Raw genomic sequence first — 22,621 nt, forward strand, 5'->3', positions numbered from 1 at the left:
TCCAAAGGACTAGGCTGTGATGCCAGTGAAAGAATGGACTTGCCAGTGAGAGCAAGAGCAAGCAGGCAAAGAGAGCAAGCTTCCTTTTCCCATGTCATTTATACAGGCTGCCAGCAGAAGGTGGATCTCCCCCCCTCAGGAGACCCAGATTACCAAGGGTTAAACACATGAGCCCATAGGGACATTTTACACTCAAGCCTCACCTTAACACTCCCTGTGCTAACTAATGCTCAGTATCAACCTGACTGGATTTAGAGGCACACTCAGGTATGTCTGTCTGTACTGGCATTTCCAGAGAAGGCAGACCCACCCAGGATGTGGATGTAACACTCTGGAGGAAGGGGAGAGCCAGCTGAATGTGAGAATCTCTGCTCTTTGCTGCCTGGGGTGTGGAGACATGAGTTCCAGCATGGACTCCGGCTTCCACCATGGAGTGTACCCTAAAATCAGGAGCTAGAATAGGTCCTTCTCCATTTACATTGCTTTTTGTATTCCATCACAACAAGAAACACAACTAACACATCTCCACTCCTGTCTGCCCCTGGTAACCTCTAAGCTGTATTTTGTCTCTGTGGACTAGTTATTCTGGACATGTAATATAAATAGGATCAAATATCACAGGGCCCTTTTGTCTCTGACCTCTTGAACTTAGTGCAAGGTGGATGCACGTATAAAGATTCACGGGACTAGGCTCAAATATAGATTAAATATAATTTATTTCAGGGAGAGGTCACTTACACAAGAAGCAGGGAACGGCTGCAAGTTCCCTCTCCAATCATCCACCCAGGCTGTCCTCTGAGACCCCTCCTGATGCAAGAGAGCAACCCCAGACACTCTGCACCTATTTGGGTGTGGTTAGTGCTACAGTGGGAGCGGGGTGGATGTCTTCAATTTTTATGGCCGAATAATCTTCTATATGCCACATTTTGTTTATCTACTCACCATCAGATTCATGTTTAGTTTTATCTACTTTTAAGGTATTAAGAGAAAGACAGGAAGAGCATTTATGTACAAGATTGTGAGGGGCTATAATTACAATTGACTGTATCTTTCAGATATTCACTGAGAATGATAATTGCTATGTTAAGAATTACTCTAAGTGTAACTTTTTGAGGAACTGTCAAACTGTTCTCCAAACTGGATATGCCATTTTACACATCCCAGACATGTGTGGGATATCCCTATCATCCATTTACATCAAGATTATTTTTAGAAATATAGTATGTCATGTAACTGTATTGGCATGTCCCTAGGAACAAATTAAAGTAAGCATCTGTTTGTGTGTGGTCAATTGCTCACCTGCCTCTCTCTCCCTTCTCCTCTGTCTCTGTGTGCCCCCCCTGTGTGCCACCTCCCCCCTTTTCTCCTCCCCTCTCTTTCTTTACTCTCTTGGCCAGGTGCTGCTATATAGCCCTGGCTGCCTTTGAATTCACAATCCTCTTGCCTCTGACCTGAGTGCTAGGATTACAAGTATGGGCTACAGTGCCTGGCTCCTTTTATGTATTTGCCTTCATTTGAGAATCTGAAGAATACCATTTTCAAAAATAATAAACAAAGACCCCAGTGGTCTTTTGTTTTTAATTTACATGTATCTATTGCGTACACGTGTGTGGGTGCATGAATACCATGGGACATGTGTGGAATCAGGAGAGCTTTTGGGAGCTGATTTTCTCCATCCACTATGTAGGTCCTGGGGATAAAACTCAAGTGTCAGGCTTTGTGTGCTGGTCAATTTTTTGAATTGGACTAATTTATAGGTTTCTTTTTTTAATGTGTCTTTGTGTGTGGATGTGTACATGTGAATGCAAGCGCCCTTGTAAGCCAGACAGGTGTCAAATCCCCTGGAAGCAGAGTTTCGCACACTTGTGATGCCAGTGAAGGAATGGACTTGCCAGTGAGAGCAAGAGCAAGCAGGCACAGAGAGCAAGCTTCCTTTTCCCATGTCCTTTACACAGGCTGCCAGCGGGAGGTGCTGCCATGGGTGCTGGCAGCAGACTTCGGGCCTTTGCAAGAACAGCCAGCACTCTTAACCACTGAACACTGAGCCGGCACCACTCTCCAGCCCTGAAAATATCAATTCTTAAATTGGATTTATTTTTTTAGTTGTTTTGTTTTTCAAGATAGGGTCTCTCTATGTAGCCTTGGCTGTTCTAGAACTCACTCTGCGGACAAGGCTGGCCTTGAACTCACAGAGATCGTACTTTCTCCGTCTCTGCCTCTCCAGCATTGGAATTAAAGGGTGAGTCACCACCACCCAGCAAATTAGATTTTTCAAATTAATGGACTAAGCTTTTTATAGACTCTTTCTCTGTATTTGTCTCTGTCTCTCTCTGTGTCTCTCTCTGTCTCTGTGTGTGTGTGCATGTGTGTTCACATGAATGTATATCTCTGTGGAAGCCAGAGGTCCACACTGCTGTGTCTTCCTCAACTGCTCTTACTTTGAGACAGGGTCTCTCATGAAGCAGCTGGCCACTGAGCCCCAGGATGCTCCTATCTGCATCTCCCCAGTGCCGGATTGTAGGCTTGCCACCTCTGTGTCCAGGTTTTTACTGGGATGGTAAGACAAACTCAGGGCCTCCTGCTCATGTTATCTCTTTGATGACTAAACCACCCAACTCACAATCTCATATTCTGATTTTCTTTATCAAGTACATGATTTAGGAATATTTATCTTATCTTTTTACTTGATTTTTTTTTTTTATTAAAAAAAAAAAAAAAAAAAAAAAAAAAAAAAAGAAGAAAGAAAAAATTTTTTTTGCCAGGCTGTGGTGGTCCATGCTTTTAATCCCAGAACTTAGAATACAGAGGCAGTTGGATCTCAGTGAGTTTGAGGTCAGCCTGATCTACAAACTGAACTCCAGGACAGCCAGGGCTATTACACAGAGAAACCCAGTCTTGAAAATAAACAAACAAACAAAGAACCGAACTTTGCTGCTGAGTGGTGGTGGCACACGCCTTTAATCCCAGCACTTGGGAGGTAGAGACAGAGAGATAGCATATCTCTGTGAGTTTGAAGCCAGCCTGATACAAAGCATGTTCCAGGACAGCCAGAGCCATATAATGAAGCCCTGTCTCGAAAGACAGAAAACAACAACTAACTTTATAGTTTTATGAAACCTTTTAACATTGTGTTTGTGCCTTCAACATGCCCACAATCCCCTGCTCTTCAGTGGGGAAGCATGCTTGACCCTGTCACTAACACATTTAGTGCATGTGGAACCCCTCTGGATCTGGCTAATGTGAGCCTTTTTCCACATTCGAAACTCTCATAAGGACTTTGGTCTCACAGCATGAACTTCTCAAAGTCGGCTTGGACACATGACACATGTGGATTTTGGTGATTTCCCAACCCTCTTGGTCTAAAGGTAATAATTGTGTTACCAGAGGTTCTGTTTATATTAGAGGTCATGTGTAGGAAAGCCTACAACAGTATATCAAATGCTGAGCCGTCCAAAGTACTTCCAGACACTGCCCCTATAAAAGGAAAAAGTGACTTCACTTTTAATTTTTTTAATATTATTTTATGTGTATAGGTGTTTTGCCTGCATGTGTGTTTTGCCCAAGGAAGAAGCCATCAGATCCCCTGGAGCTGGACAGTTGTGAGCCTCCATGTGGGTGCTAGGAATTGAACCCAGGTCCTCTTCAAGAGCAACAAACGTGCTTAACCACCAAGCAATGTCTCCAGGCCTAAATTCCCGCATATTTCACACTACCCTAGCTCACCTGGAACTTGCTTTGTAGACTAGGCTAGCCCCTAAGTCATAAAGATCTCCCTGCCTCTGCCTCCAAGTGATGGAATTAAAGGCAGATTCCACCAGGTCCAGTAATACTGTTTTCTTTGATGTGTTTTAAAATTCTAGTTCCTACATATAGTTTTTTTTAAAGAATAATTTAGCTTTATTTTTTGAGATTTTTTTTAATATAATTACAACATACTACCTTTGTTTTCCTCTGTCTACACTCTCCCATGTTCACTTTCAAATTCTTGGTCTCTTTTTCTTTAATTATTGCTACATATGTGTATAAATACTCCTAAATACATAAATGTTCCCTGCTCAGTCTGTACACTGATACTTGTATCTTTGTGTTTTCAGGGCCGACCATGTGGTATTGGTAAGCCAGTTGGCGTGCTCTTCTTCCAATCTCAAGGCTCCTCAGTGGCCTGAAGCTCTTTGTGTTGACTTGAGGCCTCTTGAGTTTCCCTGTCCACAGCACATCTACTGGTGCTGCCCTTCTCCAGCTCATGTTTAGGCAGTCACATTGGTGAGACTTTATGGGTGTAGCTTCTGACATCCCTAGGAGACACACTCTCACAGCAAACTCCCTGGACTCTTACAATCTTTCCATCCCCTCTTCTGCAATGACCCCAGAGTCTTAGCTACAGGAGTTGTGTTATAGATGTATCAGCTCAGCTGGCATTGGGCTCCAGAATTCTGTATTTGGATCCTTTGTGGTTTTCTGTAATGGTCTGCACCCATTGCAAAGAGAAGTTTCCTTGACGAAGGGTGAGAACTACCCTTATCTGTGGACATAATGATAAATATTTAGAATATAGTTAGGGGTTATTTTGGTTTAGTAAAGCGGTAATTGTAGGTTCTTGTGGTGGTTTGAAATAAAATGGCCCCCAAAGTGAGTGGCACTATTAGGAGGTGTGTGTGGTTTTCTTCTTCTTCTTCTTCTTCTTCTTCTTCTTCTTCTTCTTCTTCTTCTTCTTCTTCTTCTTTTGGGCTTTTTGTTTGTTTTTGTTTTGTTTTGACTTAGTATGGTCTCGTTGGAAGAAGTGTGTCACTATGGGCATGGGCTTTGAGGTCTCCTATGCTCAAGCTAGTCCCAGTGTCACAGACTCCTTCCTGTTGCCTGCAAGATGTAGAACTCTCAACTTCCTCTTCAGTACCATGTCTGCCTGCATGACACCATATCCCACCTTGATAATGAATTAAACCTCTGAAACCATAAGCTGCCACCTCAATTAAATATTTTCCTTTTATAAGAATTGTTGTGGCCGTGGTGTCTCTTCACAGCAATAGAAACTCTAACAAAGACAGGTTGGGACCTCTGGCAGTGGAACCAGTATTTATCCCTAGTGTATGAATGGACTTTAGGAGCCCATTCCCCATGGATGGATACCCTCTAAGCCTAGACACATGGCCCTCCCACAAATGATGTGACAGACAGACAGACAGGCAGACAGACAGGCCTCCCCTTCCCTGGGGAGTGGATGGGGATGGGTGGGGGGCATGGGAGAATGGCAGGGAGAGGGAACTGGGATTGATATGTAAAATAAGGTTGTTTTTAAATTAAATAAATTTTAAAAAAAAGACAGGCTGGTACCAGCATAGTGAGGTATTGCTGTGATAGACCTGACTGTGTTTGGGAGGATTGTGTAAGAACTTTGGAAGTTTGGGCTAGAAAAGCCACTGAGGGTTGAGACCTCAGTGGGATGTTTAGTGGGAACTTGGAAGACAAGAATGTTGAGAGCTGTGCAGAAGATGGAGGCCTGGCTTGTGTAATTTTAGAAGGAAATTTAAAGGTTCTATCAGGCCATTTGCTATTTTGATTTAAGACCCTGAGTTCTGGTTAGCTGAAGAATCAGCTGTGATTAACAAGATACCAGAACTACTGAAGTGAAACCTTTATATTACTGGGATAATTGATGCTGGTTAGCTGAAGCTAAGAAATTAGTAGTGATTAAGAAGAAACCAGTACCGTTGAGTTGAAATCTTCTAGGAAGTGTTTCCTGAGAGCACAGAGAAGCTGTGTTCCAGAGGCAGTCATGGTTGTACCTCATGTTGGCAGCAGGACTTAGTGATGCGTGTGAGTCACCCAGGCGGTACTGGTTTGGAAGGCATGGAGGGGTGGGTCATGGAGAGAAGCTGAGACTTGGCCCTGAGAGAGGCCAGGAGAGGCCATCAGTGGAGGTACAGCCTCAGTGGCACTTGAAGGCCCAGAACTGAAAGGTTCAGGCAAATAAGTTGAGGCTTGGTACCATGAAGAGAGCCTGTGAGAGGCTATTGGTAAAATGCAGCCCAGTTGCAGAGAGGGATCTTAGCATTTTGGAGATGCCAGTATCATGGGAAGACCACGAAGAACCACAGCAGCAGGCAGAGTGTAGCCATCTAGAGCCTAGAAGACAGCTGTGTGTGCTGCAGAGGACAGAGCTGTAGAAGTGATTCAAGCCCGTTGGAGGAGTCCAGAAGATCTCGACTGAATCCCAGATAATTCAGCACTGAGTTTTTTATATTGTTGGAGTTTGGTTTTGCTTGGGTCAGATTGTGATGGTGCCCTGGTTCTTCCATCTTGAAGAAGGTATTTAATTTGATTTTGATTTTTAAGGGAGCCCACAGATGAAAGACTTGAACTTTTAAAAAGAGATTGGACATTTTAAAGAGATTCAAATTTTAATGTGTTTGAATTTATAGACCATGGGACTAATTATTTGTGATTTTAATGTGAGATCTTGGGGATGAATAAAAAAGGAAGGGTTATGACTTACTAGTAATATGTTTATGTGTCAAATTGGCAAAGGGTCAGTTGTACTGACTGTTTTTGTGTGTCAACTTGAAATAAGCTAGAGTCATCAGAGGAAGAAACCTCAGTTAAGAAAATGCTTCAGTGAAATCCAGATGTAAGGCATTTTCTCAATTAGTGATCAATGGGGGAGGGCTCAATCCAAGGTGGGTGGTGTCATACCTGAGCTGTCATAAGAAGGTGGGCTGAACAAGTACTGGCTTACTGTGTCCCGAGCTACCGTCTCGCCAGCAAGAACGACACGGCACACTCAGGATCCTTCTGCAGTAAAGCTTTAATGCATCTTGAGAGGGAGAGCGTAAGCTTACAGAGCGGAGACGCCAAACATCCAAAACCCAACCCTTACATAGGTTTACAACCTTCACCTTGGACGTGTCACCTCCTGATTGGCTGCAGCCCATCAGCCCATATGACGCCACGGGAGAGGCAGAGGCCAAGGGAGGGAAAATCACCCTGCACCTGTGCACTGACTTGTTTACTCTCAACGCCAGCCAGATGCAGGCGCCATCTTGTAATGGAGAGTGCAGGGACGGCTCCCTACATTACTGGGTAGCAAGCCAGTAAGTAGCTCCCCTCCACAGCCTCTGCATCAGCTCCTGCCTCCAGGTTCCAGTCCTGCCTGAGTTCCCATTCTGACTTCCTCTAATGAAGAACTATGATCTGGAAGTGTAAGCCAAATAAATCATTTCCTCCCCAACTTTCTTTTTGGTCATGGTGTTTGGTCACAGCAATAGAAACCATAACTAAGACAGTTCTCCAAAATCCATGGACCCACACATCAGAGCTGGATCTGACCTGAAAGTCTTCTCCCTTGAGGACCTGAGGACTAATTCTCATGGTACCAGAAGGCACTTTGAAAGCTTCCAAACAAGGGAAGCAACCAGTAGACCTACCCAGCTATGACAACTATGAACCACAATAATGACCAGCATGGCACAATAACCACAAGGTTCCAGTAGTGGCATGCATACCTTCATGGTAATCAACACCTCTAATTGAGCTTAAGACCCTCTCAACAAAATGGAAATCATGGCTGGTACTAGACATCTTACATAGTTTTATAATACATTAACTTTTGTAGATGATACAAGGCAGGAGGGGGTCAAATTTATTCTTTTATACAGGAACATTCAGTCATAAAATATTCTTCATTGAATTAACTCAATGTGGCTGTATCTTTATTGTGGAACTTCCTAACTTTTGCTTTGCTTTGTGGTAAATTGGTTATGTCTTTGTTGCATTAACTTTTCCCGGGGAAGGCATGAATAGACATCTTCTCAGCTTAGAGAAGACATCAACGACAGACCAGTGGAATGGTTCTACCCAAGTGTAGCTTAAAGAGCCAATCAGTTCATGCAAGGGGTGACTTAACAGGTGTTCCCCCAAGCAACTGCATCACCAGAAAATCTTAATCATGTATGTATGACAACTTCTCCACAGCTGTATTGATGGAGCCTTTCTCTCCCTTTCATTCATTTCCTACCTGCTGTATATGATAGAACCTCCTGACAGCATGTGCTGCAGTGGCAGAATTACATACCTCTGAGGTGGGGGGGGTAGGCATGAGTGGTGGGAAGCCCCGGTGAGAGTCTAATGACCCACCTCACCTTTCTTTCTATGAATGCCAAGAGGCCCAGCCTAAGGGTTGCTTGTGTGTGGTCACGCTGCTCTGATCAAAATGGCAACAAATGGCTGCAAGCTCAAGGACAGTGTTCTATAACCATCTTTCTTGGACAAAAAAAAAAAAAAAAAGTAACTTGTTTATTTAAATATATATGTATATATACATGTATATATGTATATATCGCTACAATAGTTCCTAACAGTAACATTCCAGGTCTTTCCTTCTTTGGTCTCTTCAAGGTATCATATGGTGTGGCTGTTGGCACATAATAGTTAGAAATAACATTTGCTAAGTGTGGGCATAAGCCTGCATCCCTAAGTGGTGTGGATCTTTGCATGAGAGATACAATTTTCAGGGATCCCCAAACTAAAGGTCTGGAGTTAGTAGACGGACCCTAGTAGTCATGCTGCTGTCAGGGAGGGGCCTCCAAATGTTCCTCATTCCTGAAGGCCAGTGAGTGATACACTTCTGCTTAAAGTGAGCTCACATGCTTAGAATAACCCTGAGAATTCAGAATTTTATCACTCCATTTTAGTTTTCGGCTATCCAAGAATGCACTTATTTAGCTGCTTAACAGTAGCAGCGTTTTTAACTTGTGGATCTGGCCTCAATTTCTTACAATTGAATTCTGTTTTATCTACCTAAAACCAGAAATACTTTTCTCAGGCAGCAACGGTCACCACTGCAGAGTCAAAGAAACAGCACCAGCATTTCTGCCTCTGGTAACCCTTTTCTCCCTTTCTTTTTCTAGCATGCTGAACGTTGGGAAGTCTCACAAGCTCTTAGAAAGAGAGCAGGAGTCTGCAGATAAAAAGGCCTGTTCATCCCACGCAGCCCTTTCCTAAGGGTTTCCTATCTTTTTGTGACATTCCAGGATCTGCCCTCTGTGTGAGCTTATGTGTGTGCACCTATAGAACCTTAGGGTACACACAATGACTTTTGTCCCATTGCTCTTTCCAGCTTTGGAGCAGTGTTCAGTGGGCAGGCCCCACAGTTAAGTGCTTCAAATTACAGCCTCTGACTTCAGAGCTGGCTCTCCCACCCCTTGGCCAAATCACCTCTCTGCAAATAACCAGGTATGGGACTCCTTAAACACGTTTTCTTCCTGGTCTTCTAGGGATCGTGACCTTCTCCTAACCCTCAATTAGCTGGACTACAGGGAGGCTTTATCCATTTATTTATGTATTAATTTTTTTTACAGTACCAGAGATAAGCCTCACTCATGCCGGCGAATCGGAGCGTTCTACTCCCACTCCAACCCCAAGTCCTGTCTGGTAGTTACAAGAAATTGGACTTTATTATTTAGATCAGTAGTGTGTTCTCAGCAAAACAGAAGTGAAAGTACAAATGCTCTTCTGATCCCCATACCCTTAGTTTGCCGCCTTCCCATCATCATATTACAACTGCTAAACTCACTCGGACTCAAGGCACATCTTTATCACTCACAGAGTCCGTAGTGTACATAGAGGCTCATCCTTGTTGTTGTACACCCTACGCCTCAGGACTAATTTGTAATGACATGTATCATAGTTTCATTGCCAAAAAAAAAAAAAAAAAAAAAAAAAACCTGTTCCCTAGTGAGGTGCATTTTAAAGGGTTATAAAAGGAGGAAAGGGCCCTATGTGGTGCTATATTATTGTAATCTCACTACTTGGCAGGCAGAGGCAGGAAGATCAGGAGTTCAAAGCCAACTTAAGCCACATGTCCCAGGGTGGGGGTGGGGCGGAAACGAGGGACACACACACACACACACACACACACACACACACACACACACACACACACACACACACACACACACACACACACACACACACACCTCCCAGATCCTCCACTCAACTCTAGGTGGTACGCCCCAAGTGAAGTTCAGCCTCTCCCAGCTAGCGCATCTCTCCTAGCTCGCCTAGGAACCGGTTCCTCCCCCTTTTGTTTAAGTGTCAAACGAATGGGTTTCCTGTTGACTCTGGGATATTGTGAAAGGGCAGGAAGAGGCCAGGCCTTCTCGTCTGTCTTTCCTCGCCATCCCCTTGATTTATTTTGTGCACGTCTGTTTGGATTCTGGGGGTGTTTCCCTCTTGTGCTGCTGGAGGGCGGCCTCAGCTGCCCGTAACCCCTCCCCGAGGAGGCGAGGCCGGCCGGGAGCCCGCCCGATCCCAGGCTGGACCTCTGTGGGGCGGGGAAGGGGACAGGACGGGAAGCGAGCAGAGAGAACCAGCTGAGGAGCTGCAGGCCACCCGTGCTTGCCCAGGAGGCGGGGAGCTCGGCCGGGTCCGCGCCCCAATTCCGCGCGCTGCAGGTGGAACCCTCCTTCCCCACCGAGCGCACTGGCGAGGGGCACCCGCTGTCCCCGGGCTGCGTGGCGGCGCCTCGCCCATGGCTGAGGGCCGGCGGCGGGAGGACGAGGAGGAAGAGCTGCGAGAGCGCCGCGAGCTCGGGGGCTCGCGCCGTGCCCGGGGCCGCGCGCTCCCGGGCCATTCGGCTGCAGGTGAGAGGCGTGGGGCGCGGGGACCGGGGCCACGCAGGGGTGGGGAGCGCCTAGGACTCGGCTCACACCCTGCCCCGCGCGGCGGCAGTTCTCGCTGCAGCCAGGAGGGACTGACACCTTTAACTCTTGGAGGCGAGAGGGCGGGACAGTGGCCATTCCATCCTTAGTCTCCTTTTTCGGGTTGAGCCCGAGAGAAAGCAGATTGGTCTCTTTACCTGCTAATGGCTTTGGAGCTAAAACTCCAAAATTTCCGTGCAAACTAAATCTAAGGTTGCTGGTTTGGAACTTGTGGCTGGGTGATCACTTATCTGTGGGTGAGTCAGAGGCCACGGAGAACTCCTTATGTCTGGCTCTCTCGGTGGACAACGACCCCTCCCTACAAGGTTTCGCCTGCGCCACCTCAACCTGGTCAGACCACGTGGCCATACTGAGTCAAGTCTTGTTGCAGTAGCGGGTTGAACTTCGGACCTCTGGTCCCTTCCTTCCCTCCCCCACGACACCAATTTTCTGCTTAAGAGTTATGTGTTGAAACTAACCTCCCCGTGGTAAAAGGGAGTGTCCAGTGTAGTATCGGAGAAGGGAATTCATTTGGACCAGGGATCGTTTTGGGGCCTAGAGTTAGTTACCTTTATGAGCTTGTTTTGGGGCACACAAACGCTGCACAAATCAAGTAGCTTGGCGCATAAATGTAAGATTAAATGTAGATCCACATCCACACCCCTGTCCTTTTCCTGGGGTGGTTTTTTTTTTTCATTTGTTTGTTTGTTTTTCCCTAATATAAAGGGGAAGAAATGATTGGGCCTTTGGTTCCAGCTGGCTAACCGCAGTTATCTGTAGCTGAAGGGAAGAATTAACTTAGAGGCTGACACCGAGTCAAGTGAAATCCACCCACCAGGCTGGTGTCTCCTTAGAAATGAAGGTGGAGGAGCTTTTCTATGTCAGCACCTGGGAGAAGTTGGGTCTGTGGAAATGGAGGGCAGAACATGGGTTACAAGGAAACAGAGAAAGTTGATCAGAGCAGGGTACGCTCAGTAGAAGTCTTGGAACCTTAAAAATAACTTCTGTGCCCTTTACCGGACCTTTTCTCCGGCGTGAAGACACTTGACTTTCACCATGAACACACTGATAATCACGGGTAGTTTTGTTCGGCATAACCCTAAGTGAAATAACACGTAACTGTTGAGCAAGTGATTCGAGAATACCATAAGAAAGTTTGCAAGGATGTGCCTGCCATGCTTTATGGGTTTAAGAAGTGTGGGCTCTTCTGGTTTCCTGGTACCTGTAAGCAAAAAGCTTCACTCTGACAAAGGACTGCACTGTGGAGCGCTGTGTTGGAATTTAAACTAGGTACGACCCAGATATATGTTCAATATTTTCTCAGTGTCCGTCCGTCCATCCCCCCCACCCACCCGAGGCCTGTGCAAATGGCATTTTTGTAACTTTTTACTGAAGACTGCCAGGGCATAGTTAGGTTCTGTGATAATAGTTGCCAAGACATGGTGTTGTGTAGTTTCTGCATCTAGAAATAGGTGTTTTCAGCTTTCTTATCTTTAATATGGCCTTTCTTCAGGAAGGGGTGAGGGGACAGCAATACATAAGTGGGTAAGAGGGTCAAACTTACAAGTTTATTGGGGATATGTTATTTAATAGTTGACATGCTTCTCCAGCCAAATTTATTACCATGTTTTCAAACACTTTTTGCATTCCTTACCAAGCTTGGGCATTAACTCTGACGCTTGTCTGGTGCCCCTTTCCAAGAGAGCGCAAACTGACCCCGAGGCCTAACGCCCCTCTGCTTCTTCCTTATAGTTAAGTCTGCCTGTTCTCAGTGTTTCTTCCTTCCTCCATCACGTTAAAGGTTTCCTTTCTAAAGATTTCTCCTTCTCTCCCATCTCATATAACCTGATGCATGCCATAACCCTGGGGCGTGGAGACTTGAAACAACCAGTGAACTTTCTTGCCCCACTAAATTATGTGTGGTTGTATGAATTATCTATTTTTGCAATACTCTTACAATAAACTATAATGTGAAGACTACTCTAACTTATGCAAGAGTAAGAAAACAAGAATATCCATTCTTTAGATTCATGTTTTTATCCCTCTCAGACATTGCCCCTTGTCTATATATATAGTTAACCATTAAAAGCTTTTTCCTTGTGTGTGTGTGTGTGTGTGTGTGTGCTTCCAGGGACTGAATCCAGACCATTGTGTGTACTAGGCAAGTGCTTTCCCACTTGAAAAAAAAAAAAAAATCTTTCTTTGAAACTGTTTGCTACTTTGTCTCTAAAGTTTTACCACACATACCCTATATAATATTAAGTTTATAATTTGGCTTAGGTAGAATCATCATGAATGTAGTTTCTCCAAGGTCACACTGTGTAGCCCAGTCTGGCTTCAAATTAACAATCCATCTGCCTCAGCCTTTTAGGTGCTGGAATTATAGGTATCTGACACCAGATCATGCTTTTGTTTTGTGTTTCTTAGACGACAGCTGTAGGGTATTCTTAGAAAACAAAAGTTACTTTAATAATCATTATTTCATCTTACAATAGGAATTTAATTGATTTATTGATTTGTTTCTTACCTTCTTCCTAAAATATATCTGAGTTTTCTCAGGTTTTTTTTTTTTTTTTATTTGTTTGTTTGGGGGAGGGGGGCTAGAGATTGAAGCTAGGGCCTTACCTATGCTAACCTGGTTCTTACCAGCCCTATTTCTTCTTTAAGTTGTTTTTTAAAGTTCTGAGGCATTACCTAGGGCACCAAATGGACTATTTCCTCATGTTTGGTCATCATCATCATCATTATTATTATTTTCTCCCCACACCCATGACTTCTTTATGATTCCAGTTTTCTCTTAGTGATTAAGACACACACACATACACACACACACACGTTATAACCTATCAGGGTTGAGAGGGGGGGATTAAAAGGGAAAGAAAACAAAAGAATGAAGGGAAGGAGGAAGAAGAAAAAGCCAACTGAAAATTTGCAGAATTGGAGAAGCTACCTAGTTGACATTAATTTATGAGTGGACCGGAGCAGAGAGGGTAAACATGTGCCAATGTGGATGCTGCTCCGCTCGTGAACCCTGCGTCGATAGCATGACCCCACTGCACAGTTCTGAACCCGGTACCATGTGACTGATTCTCTGTTGATGGTGTGATATGAAATCCTTAATTGTCTCACTTGATAGTTTTAATATGAAAAATCAGGCACATTTTAATTCTTGGAGCATCTTACTGACCCATTAAATGCCAGTCTCAAGCAGGGCAGACAAATGTGGGTTTGTGAATCAACTCGAACTTTTTCTTTGTGCACCAAAATTGCCTTACAGGTACAGACACGGACTGCTGCTGAAAATATTTAAAAAAAAAATTACAATTTGTTTATTTATTTTGTATGTATGGCAGAGGAAAATTTGCCGGAGTAATTCTCTCCTTCTACCATGTGGGTCTCAGGAACAAAATTCGGGTCAGCATTCACCTTTATTCACTGGGCCGGGATCTCAGAGGCCGGGATCGGAGGATGTTCTTAACATGCTCCCAGAGATTTTGATGATTCTCGTCCCTTCAGAAGGGTTCTTTTGAACAGATGATTGAAAAAACAATGAGGTAAATACAGAGGGATCCTCAGACTAGCACATAAGCTCATTTTTCATTCTGGGGTTCTTGGCAGCTTAGAGATTCCGTGGTTATTTATGTGGGCCAGCCTAGACAGTCAACAGCATTGTCTGTTCTTGACTTTTTCTTTCTTGCTATTGGCCAGCGATTCTTCTATCTGCACAGCTAAGTTTGAGGTGTTGGTGTTGCCCTGTCTTGCTATTAAGTGGTTATCACTGGCGAAGTGGATCACGTGGAGGGCAGGGCGTAAAAGCTGGGGTGGCCAATTTCTTTCGAGGTTTTCTGAAACTGCCTTGGCTTTTAAAATGGAAAGTTCCCAGGAAACTCCCAAGGGTTAGGTGCAGCAGGATGTAGTGACCCTCAGCAAAGCTACGGTTGGGCATCTTCTGACTCTGGAGGAAGAGGGAGGAAAAGAAGGAGAAAGCTGGCTGATGACATCATGCTTACATCAGAGTGAGCATAATGTTTGGTTTTCAGCTGACATTGTTTGTGAGACTGTCATGGGTTTTTATCGCCATTGTATACAATGGGTCTTCTTAAATATTTTTTTCATTTAACACCCTTTTTGGACCAGAAAAAAAATTATATACATCTGGATGTATGAGCCTATAAAAGCATTAACTGATAAGAAATCATAAAGAATGTTTATGTTGAAACAATTCTTTGATATATGTGTAATTATCCCACTCTGTTAATTAGCAGGATTTGGTTTTTATTTTGGAATCTTGGCTGAAATGTTGGTGCTGCTGGATGTCAGGCATCTCCAGTGTCTTCAGAGTTGGGTATTTTTAATTTTACACTTGTCAGTGCTGACAATGCTGCTCATAAAAGCACGTGGTCCAGGATAACTGAAGTCAAGCTTAGGGCTGTTTCACAGATTGTTGGAAATTCTGTTCCAATCCCAAGACAAAATTCATTTAACGATTTTTTTTGTTTGTTTGTTTGGTTGGTTGGTTGTTTTTGTTTTTGGAGACAGGGTTTCTCTGTGTAGCTTTGGAACTCGCTCTGTAGGCCAGACTGGCCTCAAACTCACAGAGATCCACCTGCTTCTGCCTCCCAAGTATTGGGATGAGAGGCGTGTACCACCACCCAGCCCTAATTAATGGTTTTTTTTGTTTGTCTGTTTTAATTAAACAAGCTGGTATCTCAAATAGCAACTTTAAAAATCAAACAGTCCAACACAATGCAATTTAAATAAATACTGATTTGATACATGCTGAAGAATGGTGCTAAGAAAATATTGTCTTTATTTTTCATAATTAACTCATTATTTCTAAAAAAAAAAAACAGCAGAAACTTCTTATATATAGTAAAGAAAGAAAGTAAGAAAGAGAAAAGGAAGAAAGAAAAGAAATGATTGGTGTGGTAATGTAGAGTACAGGCTCTGGTTGGTGTGGTGATGTGTGGTGCAGTCTGTGTGTGTTACTTGGTCAGAACCAGGGCTGTAGGCAAAGAACTGTCAGAAGCCCTTGCATGTGCTGATTTTGAGTTTATTTTGGGCCCTTGTACATTCAGAAACATTTTACTATTCCCAATTTTCTTGCAAATACACATTCAGTTATATGGCCCCATATGAAATGTGGCAGTTCACTCTAAGAAGCTGTGGTAAAAGCATTATGATTTTTGCCATTCTTTTTATTGTTAGAAGTCTTTTGGCTTTTGTTTTTAACTAAGGTTCCTAAAATTTTGTAAATTATATGCATTGCAAATATTTTCTCCTCTGAAGCTTATCTATCTATTTATTCACTTATTTTGTGGTCTCTTTGATGTCAACATTTCTCATTTCAATGTAGATTACTATGCAAATTTTTTATGATTGTGTCTACTTCCTCTTCCTGGCTAATAAATACTATTCCTACAATAAATTATGAGAGTATTTTCTCTGTAGTGTTATGACACTCCTAGAACACAGCCAGACATAGTGTAAATATTTATAGTTATTAGTGTTTACTTTATGTCTGCTTTTGTTATTGCTAAAGTATCTGATACTTAGTTAAATCTGAATTTCTGTTCTATTTGGGGATTAGTTATAGCGTGGGTTTTTGTTGGTTTGGTTTGGTTTTTCAAGATGGGGTTTCTCTCTATAACACCTTGGTCTGTCCTGTAACTCAGTTTGTAGATCAGGCTGACCTTGAACTCACAGAAATCTACCTGCCTCTGTTTCCCGAGTGCTGGGATTAAAGGCGTGCACCACCACCTCCCAGCTAGTTGTGGGTTTTTTATCAGCAGAAGCAGCAACAGGCACTTGCAGTGTCACCACTTAACAATCAGATATGGTTGATATGAAATGCATACTTCTCTTGGAAATACCTTAGTCCTACCAGACTCCCAAAGCCTGAGACTGGTTGTCTTGGCATTCTGTAAGCCATCGTATTATTATTGTTGTTGTTGTGTATGGTTGTTTTACTTGCTTGTAAGTCTATCTATGCCATGTGTCTTGTGCCCATAGAGGTCAGAAGATGGTCTGCAGTTGTAGATGTTGTAATCCATCATATGGGCCCTAGGAATAAAACCTGGATCCCCTGCAAGAGCTACAAGTGCTTTTAACAAGTGTCCCTACACCGATAAATTTAACATGGCCCAATAGTAATGTTTAGCTTTCGTTATTTTGACAATGAAAAGTTTGTTTCTGTGACTTAATTTCAAATCAGAACTTGATAGTTTCTCTCCTCCTCCTCTCCCCAGTCCTAGAGATCAAATCCAGGGTATTGAGTGTTCGAGGCAAGTACCATAAAGGGAGCTAGTGCCCTAAGGAAACACCCAACCTGCGCGCACACACACACACACACACACACACACACACACACACACACACACCGCTTCACACTATCATCTGCTTTCTTTCCATTCCTCTTCTTTTCAAATTTATTTCTAAGCTAAAACAGCTGACAATTTTATTTTCACATTTCACAATACACGTGAAAACTGCAGTCACCCCACCCCTCCCTTTAATGTGTATTTGTTAAACTATGTGTGTACAAGTGCTTGCCTTTGTGTATGCGTATCATGCACACCCCTGTTGCCTTCAGAGGTCAGTAATTCCTCGACCAGGAGTTACTGACTATTGTAAGCTACTGTGCGGGTGTGGGGAACTGAACTTGGATCCTTTGCAAGAGCAGCAAGTCTTTCACAAATACTTAAACAAAAATAGCAAGAATCTGACATAAAATAAGCACTGATACCTTTATAAATATTTACATGTCTGGCAGTGTTCTCGGGGTATCATACTGCAGCATTTCAGAGAAAATATTCTCATGACCTTTAGGGATATCATAAAGAGCATGGCGGGGAGGTCTTGCTTTGCAGCACACACTGGCCTCAGACTTGTGGTTCTCCTGCATCAGTCTCTGAAGTGCTGGCATTGCAGGTGTGACAGCCTGTAATCGTGCCTGACTGGTGCAACCTATTCATGCCGAGGGTGTGTCCTTTCATTCTTTGTCTTCGCCTCTTCGACCCATGTACTTGTGTAACTTTAGCAGCTTATCACATTCTGGGGAGAGCATAAGCATTTTGTTTTCAGTTAAAACTTCGGCTTTGCACCTAATCCCATCTCAGTTGACTCTGTAGCCTTCAGCGGTTTACAGCATCTTTCTGGGCCTTAAATTTTGCTGTAAGATTTTGTGCTGTGGGTGGAAGGATAGTGCCGGGGTGGAGCCCCGGTGCCTAGCACATGCTGAGCAAGAGCTCTGCCATTGGCCCAGACAATTCATATTTCCTTAGTTTTTCCTTACTGCCCTTACTGTGTTGTAGGATCCCACCTACCAATTGCATTTACTGGTCATGTCTCTTTAGGCTTCTTGTGGCTATGGCAGCTCCTTGGCTTTTTCTTGTTTTTGATGCCCTTGATGTGTCTCTACTGGAAATTGTCTGACTGATTGCAAAGTCTGAGAGGCCACTTAATTGTTTATTTGCTGTGTGAGAAAGGGCAGCTGTGGGTGCTGCAGTGGGCTTATGCTCATTTTCCCTGTTGAAGCAGAGGCAGGGTCTCTTGTTTCTGGTCTTTGATGTGCATCAGGGTGGGTGGTTGCCTGTGAGCTTCTGGGTAATGCTGCCTCTGCTCTGTCTTACTTTAGGAGTGCTAGGGTTATAGTCTATTATAGATGTGTGCTCTCTCATCTGGCTTTTTACATGGTCCTGAGCATCAAGCCATCTCGCTGGCCCCTGGTGTTTTTCTAAAGATGAGACTGGATGCTGGGAAGACCATGGAGGCTGAAATGCCATCTTTATTTGGTATCAGGCATGTATACTATTCTTATTTCTTATTCTTGGGGATGCTGGCTTTGGTCTCTGGCATTGGTAGTAACTGCTGGTTTGTATGCTTCAGCTTTGTTCTCCAAAACTTCTGTAATGTATGAAGTGAAGGAAGTCACCATGCAAGCCATCCCAACACAGTAAGATGCTCTGACATTAAAAAAAAATTCTGCATGAAAAACCTATTTTGAACTTTTTTCAAGTGTCATATATTTCAGGCTGGCCTCACCCTTGTTATGTAGCCAAGAATGACCTTGAACTCATGATCTTTCTGTCAACATCTCAAGGGCTGGGATTAAAGACTGCTGCCACCATTCCTGGTTTTCAAAGTCCTGAGAATCATACTCAGGGGCTTCATGCCGGCTAGGCAAGCATTCTACCAACCAAACAACATTCCGGCCCTGAGATCATTCTTTTCCACTCCCTCAGTATCTTCAGCTCTACAGAACAATGCCATTGACTTTGGTCCCGGAGAATCTCAGTTCCTCCACCCTATGTCTTTGTATAATTTCATTTCATAACTTAAAACAGAAGGATGTGAAATACACACCCGACTGAGGAGACTCTACAACTAAGGCTCATTCACACGAGAGTGCTCTCGGTACAGGTACGATGACTAATAGACATTCCTTTCCAATTTCAGAAATGGAAAGGAAGTCAGAGAGCAGGAGAGGATTTGGAAAAACACTGGGCTCTGGTGAATCAGATAATGTTACTCTTTTACAGTGTGCTAGGTGCCAGGCAGTAGTCTTGTTATTTGCACATATTTTTCTCATTTAGCCCTGCTAATGAGGTGCAAGTAAGTGCTGAATGGGGTTTCTAAGAGAGTTTTTTCTTTAAAGCATTAACTCAGGCTGGAGGGATAATGCCACAGTAGTTAAGAGCAGTGACTTCTCTTCCTGGGGACCTGGGTTCAATTCCCAGCACCCATGTGGTGTTTAACAACTGTCTGTACCTCTAGTTCCAGGAGACCTGATGTCCTCTTTTGGCCTTGAAAGCACTGCATGTATGTGGTACACAGACATACATGTAAGCAAAATACCTGCATGTTAAAAAGAAAAATCTTAAAGAGTTAACTCAGTTGCATAGAATGGGCTTTTCCTCTGTCTTCATTTCCCCCTGTTACTCCGTGTTGGTAAAGCTTTCTATTACTGTGACAAAATGCCTGAGAAAGTCAATGTAAAGGAGGAAGGGTTTATTTGACCCTTGGGTTTGTAGATGTTGGCTGTACTCGCTTAGTTCCCATTGCCCTTAAGCCTGTGACAAGGTGAGACTCTCATGGCCAGTAGTTCTTGGTACAAGAAGCCTCTCTTAATGGTAGCTAGAAGTAAAGGTACCGTGCTTCTAGTGACCTAACTTCTGTTTATTAGGGCTCACCTCGTATCAGTTCCCTTACTTCCCCAGAGCACCAGAGGCTGAAGACCAACCCTACAGCACACAGACAGACCCCTGGGGATACTGAGGATCCAAATGATAGCATGCCAGAAATCCCAGGCTATCCCAGGCTCCAAGAGCAGAAAAAGACTATGGTGGAGCAGAAAGGTAGATGAGATCTTAGTTCCTAATGATAAGAGAGTCACCACAGGAACTTTGCTTGCCTTCTTTCTGTGAGAGAGAAAAACAACAACAGAAACTATTGATTAAACCACTTTTCTCCCATGCCCCTAACCACAGGCCCAATGTAGTCCTTAACAGGAAAAGGCTCCAACTTGATTCTTTTATTTGCCTTCTCTTATCACTAAACTATAATGTACTTTGTTAAAAACAAGGTTCCCAGAGGATGCATAGATTTGGGGCTGGAGAGTTGGCTCAGTTACTGGCTGCTTTTTATACAACTGTGGTTCAGTTTCTAGTACTCAGTGGTGGCTCACAGTGATCCATAATGCCAGCCCCAGGGATCTGACACCCTCTTCTGGCCTTCTCAGACATGCACAGGGGGCATAGACTTCAATGAAGGCAAGACACACACATACACACACTCACACTCACACACACACACACACACACACACACACACACCACAAACAAACAAAAGCAAACACCTAGGTCCTTGTGATATTTTTGCTTTATTTTAATGATCTTGGACAGATCATTTCAGTTTTATGAGTCCCTCTTATTATTTTGGTTACCTCTTTTGATTGGAAATTCAAGAGGCTGATGAGGAGCGTGTTTATTATAAGTTTGAAGTTCACACACACAATGTGTAATGTTAAGGAGTCCAGGTTACCTTTGGACAAGTCTGGAGAAGGAAGCCTATAGACTCTGAAAATAATTTTTCCCTGATTTTGGCCTTTGTCTACCTTCAGCTTAATTCAGAGTAAGTGGATAGGAGCCTTGGAAGGAGATGCTGCTTTCCCCCCTATGCATTTAAACATGTTTCATTTGCATTGCTAATGAGATCACAATGCCAGCCAGGACTGCTGCTGGGTAGGGGTGTAGAGTTCCCCTCTTTTCAGTATGGCTGTCTTCATGGAAACAGGTAATCAAAGAGTCATTGGATTAGAAGGTTGTTAATATTTTTCCTCTGGGATCTGTTGAGTACCAGGGGTACAGAAGAGAATGTTTTGTACAAGATGCAGAGGATTCTGTTTTTTCCCCTTCTGGTTAATAAATATCACCATTTTTAAATAGTCCTTAAACAGTGTGTTACAAGGTACTCACTGATATTGCAAGGCCCCCAGTGTGGGACCATTAGTGTCCACGATCCCTTCTCATCCTTCAACCACACCCTGTGCTGTCAACACAGAGAATTAAACTCAACTAGGAAGCAGTACACACACATACACGCACACACACACACACACACACACACACCCCACAGGGCCTTGCACAGGCCATGCTTCTCTACTGCTCCCTCGCCTATTGCTTTTGAGATAGTGTCTTGAGAGGTAGCCTACTTCGGCTTCAGACATAGCTCAAGCTTGCAGACCTCCAGCTTCCTGTTCAGTGCTTAGGATTATAGGTGCATTAAAATTTACTTTATTTTATTTTAACCTGAATCCTTATGTATGCAAGGTTGGAAAGCATCTTAGTCTGACCCACTGAGGAGTAACCATTTATCCAGTATCAATGTCCAAAGGGCATAAAATGTTTGTCCTATGGTACCATCAATATAGCCCGAGCTGGCTTATTGCTATTGACTTCTTGTGTGGCATTATATGGATATCAAGTCCAGCTTCCAGAGCCTTCCCACCAACCATCCTTGAAGATAGATGTTCTTGGCTGTCACCATAGAGAGGCTCTGTGGGGGGCTGTGAACTCCCTACACAAAGGGAGAGCCAGATGGCTACGCATCTACCACAACTTCTTGTGTGTCCTGTACAGGAGGGCACAGCCATTGTGTTTCATAAGTTGACTTTTAAATAAGTTCAAATTACATTTGAGATTTAGCTATGAAAAAGATGCTAATCAGGACATGACGAGGGAGACACTGGAAAGACACTACCATTAGAAGTGTTTGCAGCCAAGTTTGGCATAGCTTGACAGGATTGTAGTCTCAGCACTGAGGAGGTTGAGGCAGGAGGCAAACCTTGAGGCAAACCTAGGCTAGGTCTCAAAACAAAATAAAAACAGACAAAAAAACAAGCAAAAACCCCACCCACCTAATAAACCCAAACTGTGATCACAAAACCCTCTAGCTCTCTAAATTCCCCACCAAGCTGTAGGAAGAGGTATGTGTAGCCGGGATGAACCTTACAGACATTTCTGAGGATGCTTTCATTGTGGCCTGCACCTGGGGGTACTGGGAGGCCTGAGTCCAGTAGTTCTAGGCCAGCCTTGGCAACACAGTGTCTGTAAGAACAGATTGTTGGATGGAGAGATGGTGTAGTGGTTTGGAACACTTGTTGCTCTTCCAGAGAACCCAGATTCATTTCCCAGCACCCACATGCAAGGTCACAACCACCTGTAACTCCAGCTCCACGGGATCTCACACATCTGCCTTCTGAGGGCACTGGACCAAGGTGTACAAACATATGTACATAATTAAAAGTAATAAAATAAATCTATATAAAGTATTTAGATAGAGGAGTCCTGAGGTAGGCCAGGTGGTTCATGAGTAAAGATGATAGACTCAAAGACTGAGTATCTGAGTTCAGTGTCCAGGACCAGCAT

At 43.7% G+C, this 22,621-nt stretch overlaps 2 protein-coding genes across 5 annotated transcripts in view; one reads left to right on the top strand and one right to left on the bottom strand.

The window, feature by feature from the left end:
* Nucleotides 1-2,805: 2,805 nt before the first annotated feature.
* Nucleotides 2,806-22,621, bottom strand: part of Kirrel1 (kirre like nephrin family adhesion molecule 1) — a 1,148,154-nt gene continuing 1,128,338 nt past the window's right edge. For all 4 annotated transcript variants that reach the window (XM_051199369.1, XM_051199366.1, XM_051199365.1 and 1 more), the window contains one exon: nucleotides 2,806-2,817. The gene's annotated coding sequence lies outside the window, so the exon portion shown is untranslated. The remainder of the gene's footprint in view (nucleotides 2,818-22,621) is intronic.
* Nucleotides 10,159-22,621, top strand: part of Sh3d19 (SH3 domain containing 19) — a 144,686-nt gene continuing 132,223 nt past the window's right edge. The window contains exon 1 of the mRNA XM_051199379.1: nucleotides 10,159-10,637. Coding sequence (XP_051055336.1) covers nucleotides 10,526-10,637 — 112 coding nt within the window. The 5' untranslated portion in view covers nucleotides 10,159-10,525. The remainder of the gene's footprint in view (nucleotides 10,638-22,621) is intronic.

Source organism: Phodopus roborovskii, unplaced genomic scaffold (assembly GCF_943737965.1).
Source record: "Phodopus roborovskii unplaced genomic scaffold, PHOROB, whole genome shotgun sequence".
Taxonomy (NCBI): domain Eukaryota; kingdom Metazoa; phylum Chordata; class Mammalia; order Rodentia; family Cricetidae; genus Phodopus; species Phodopus roborovskii.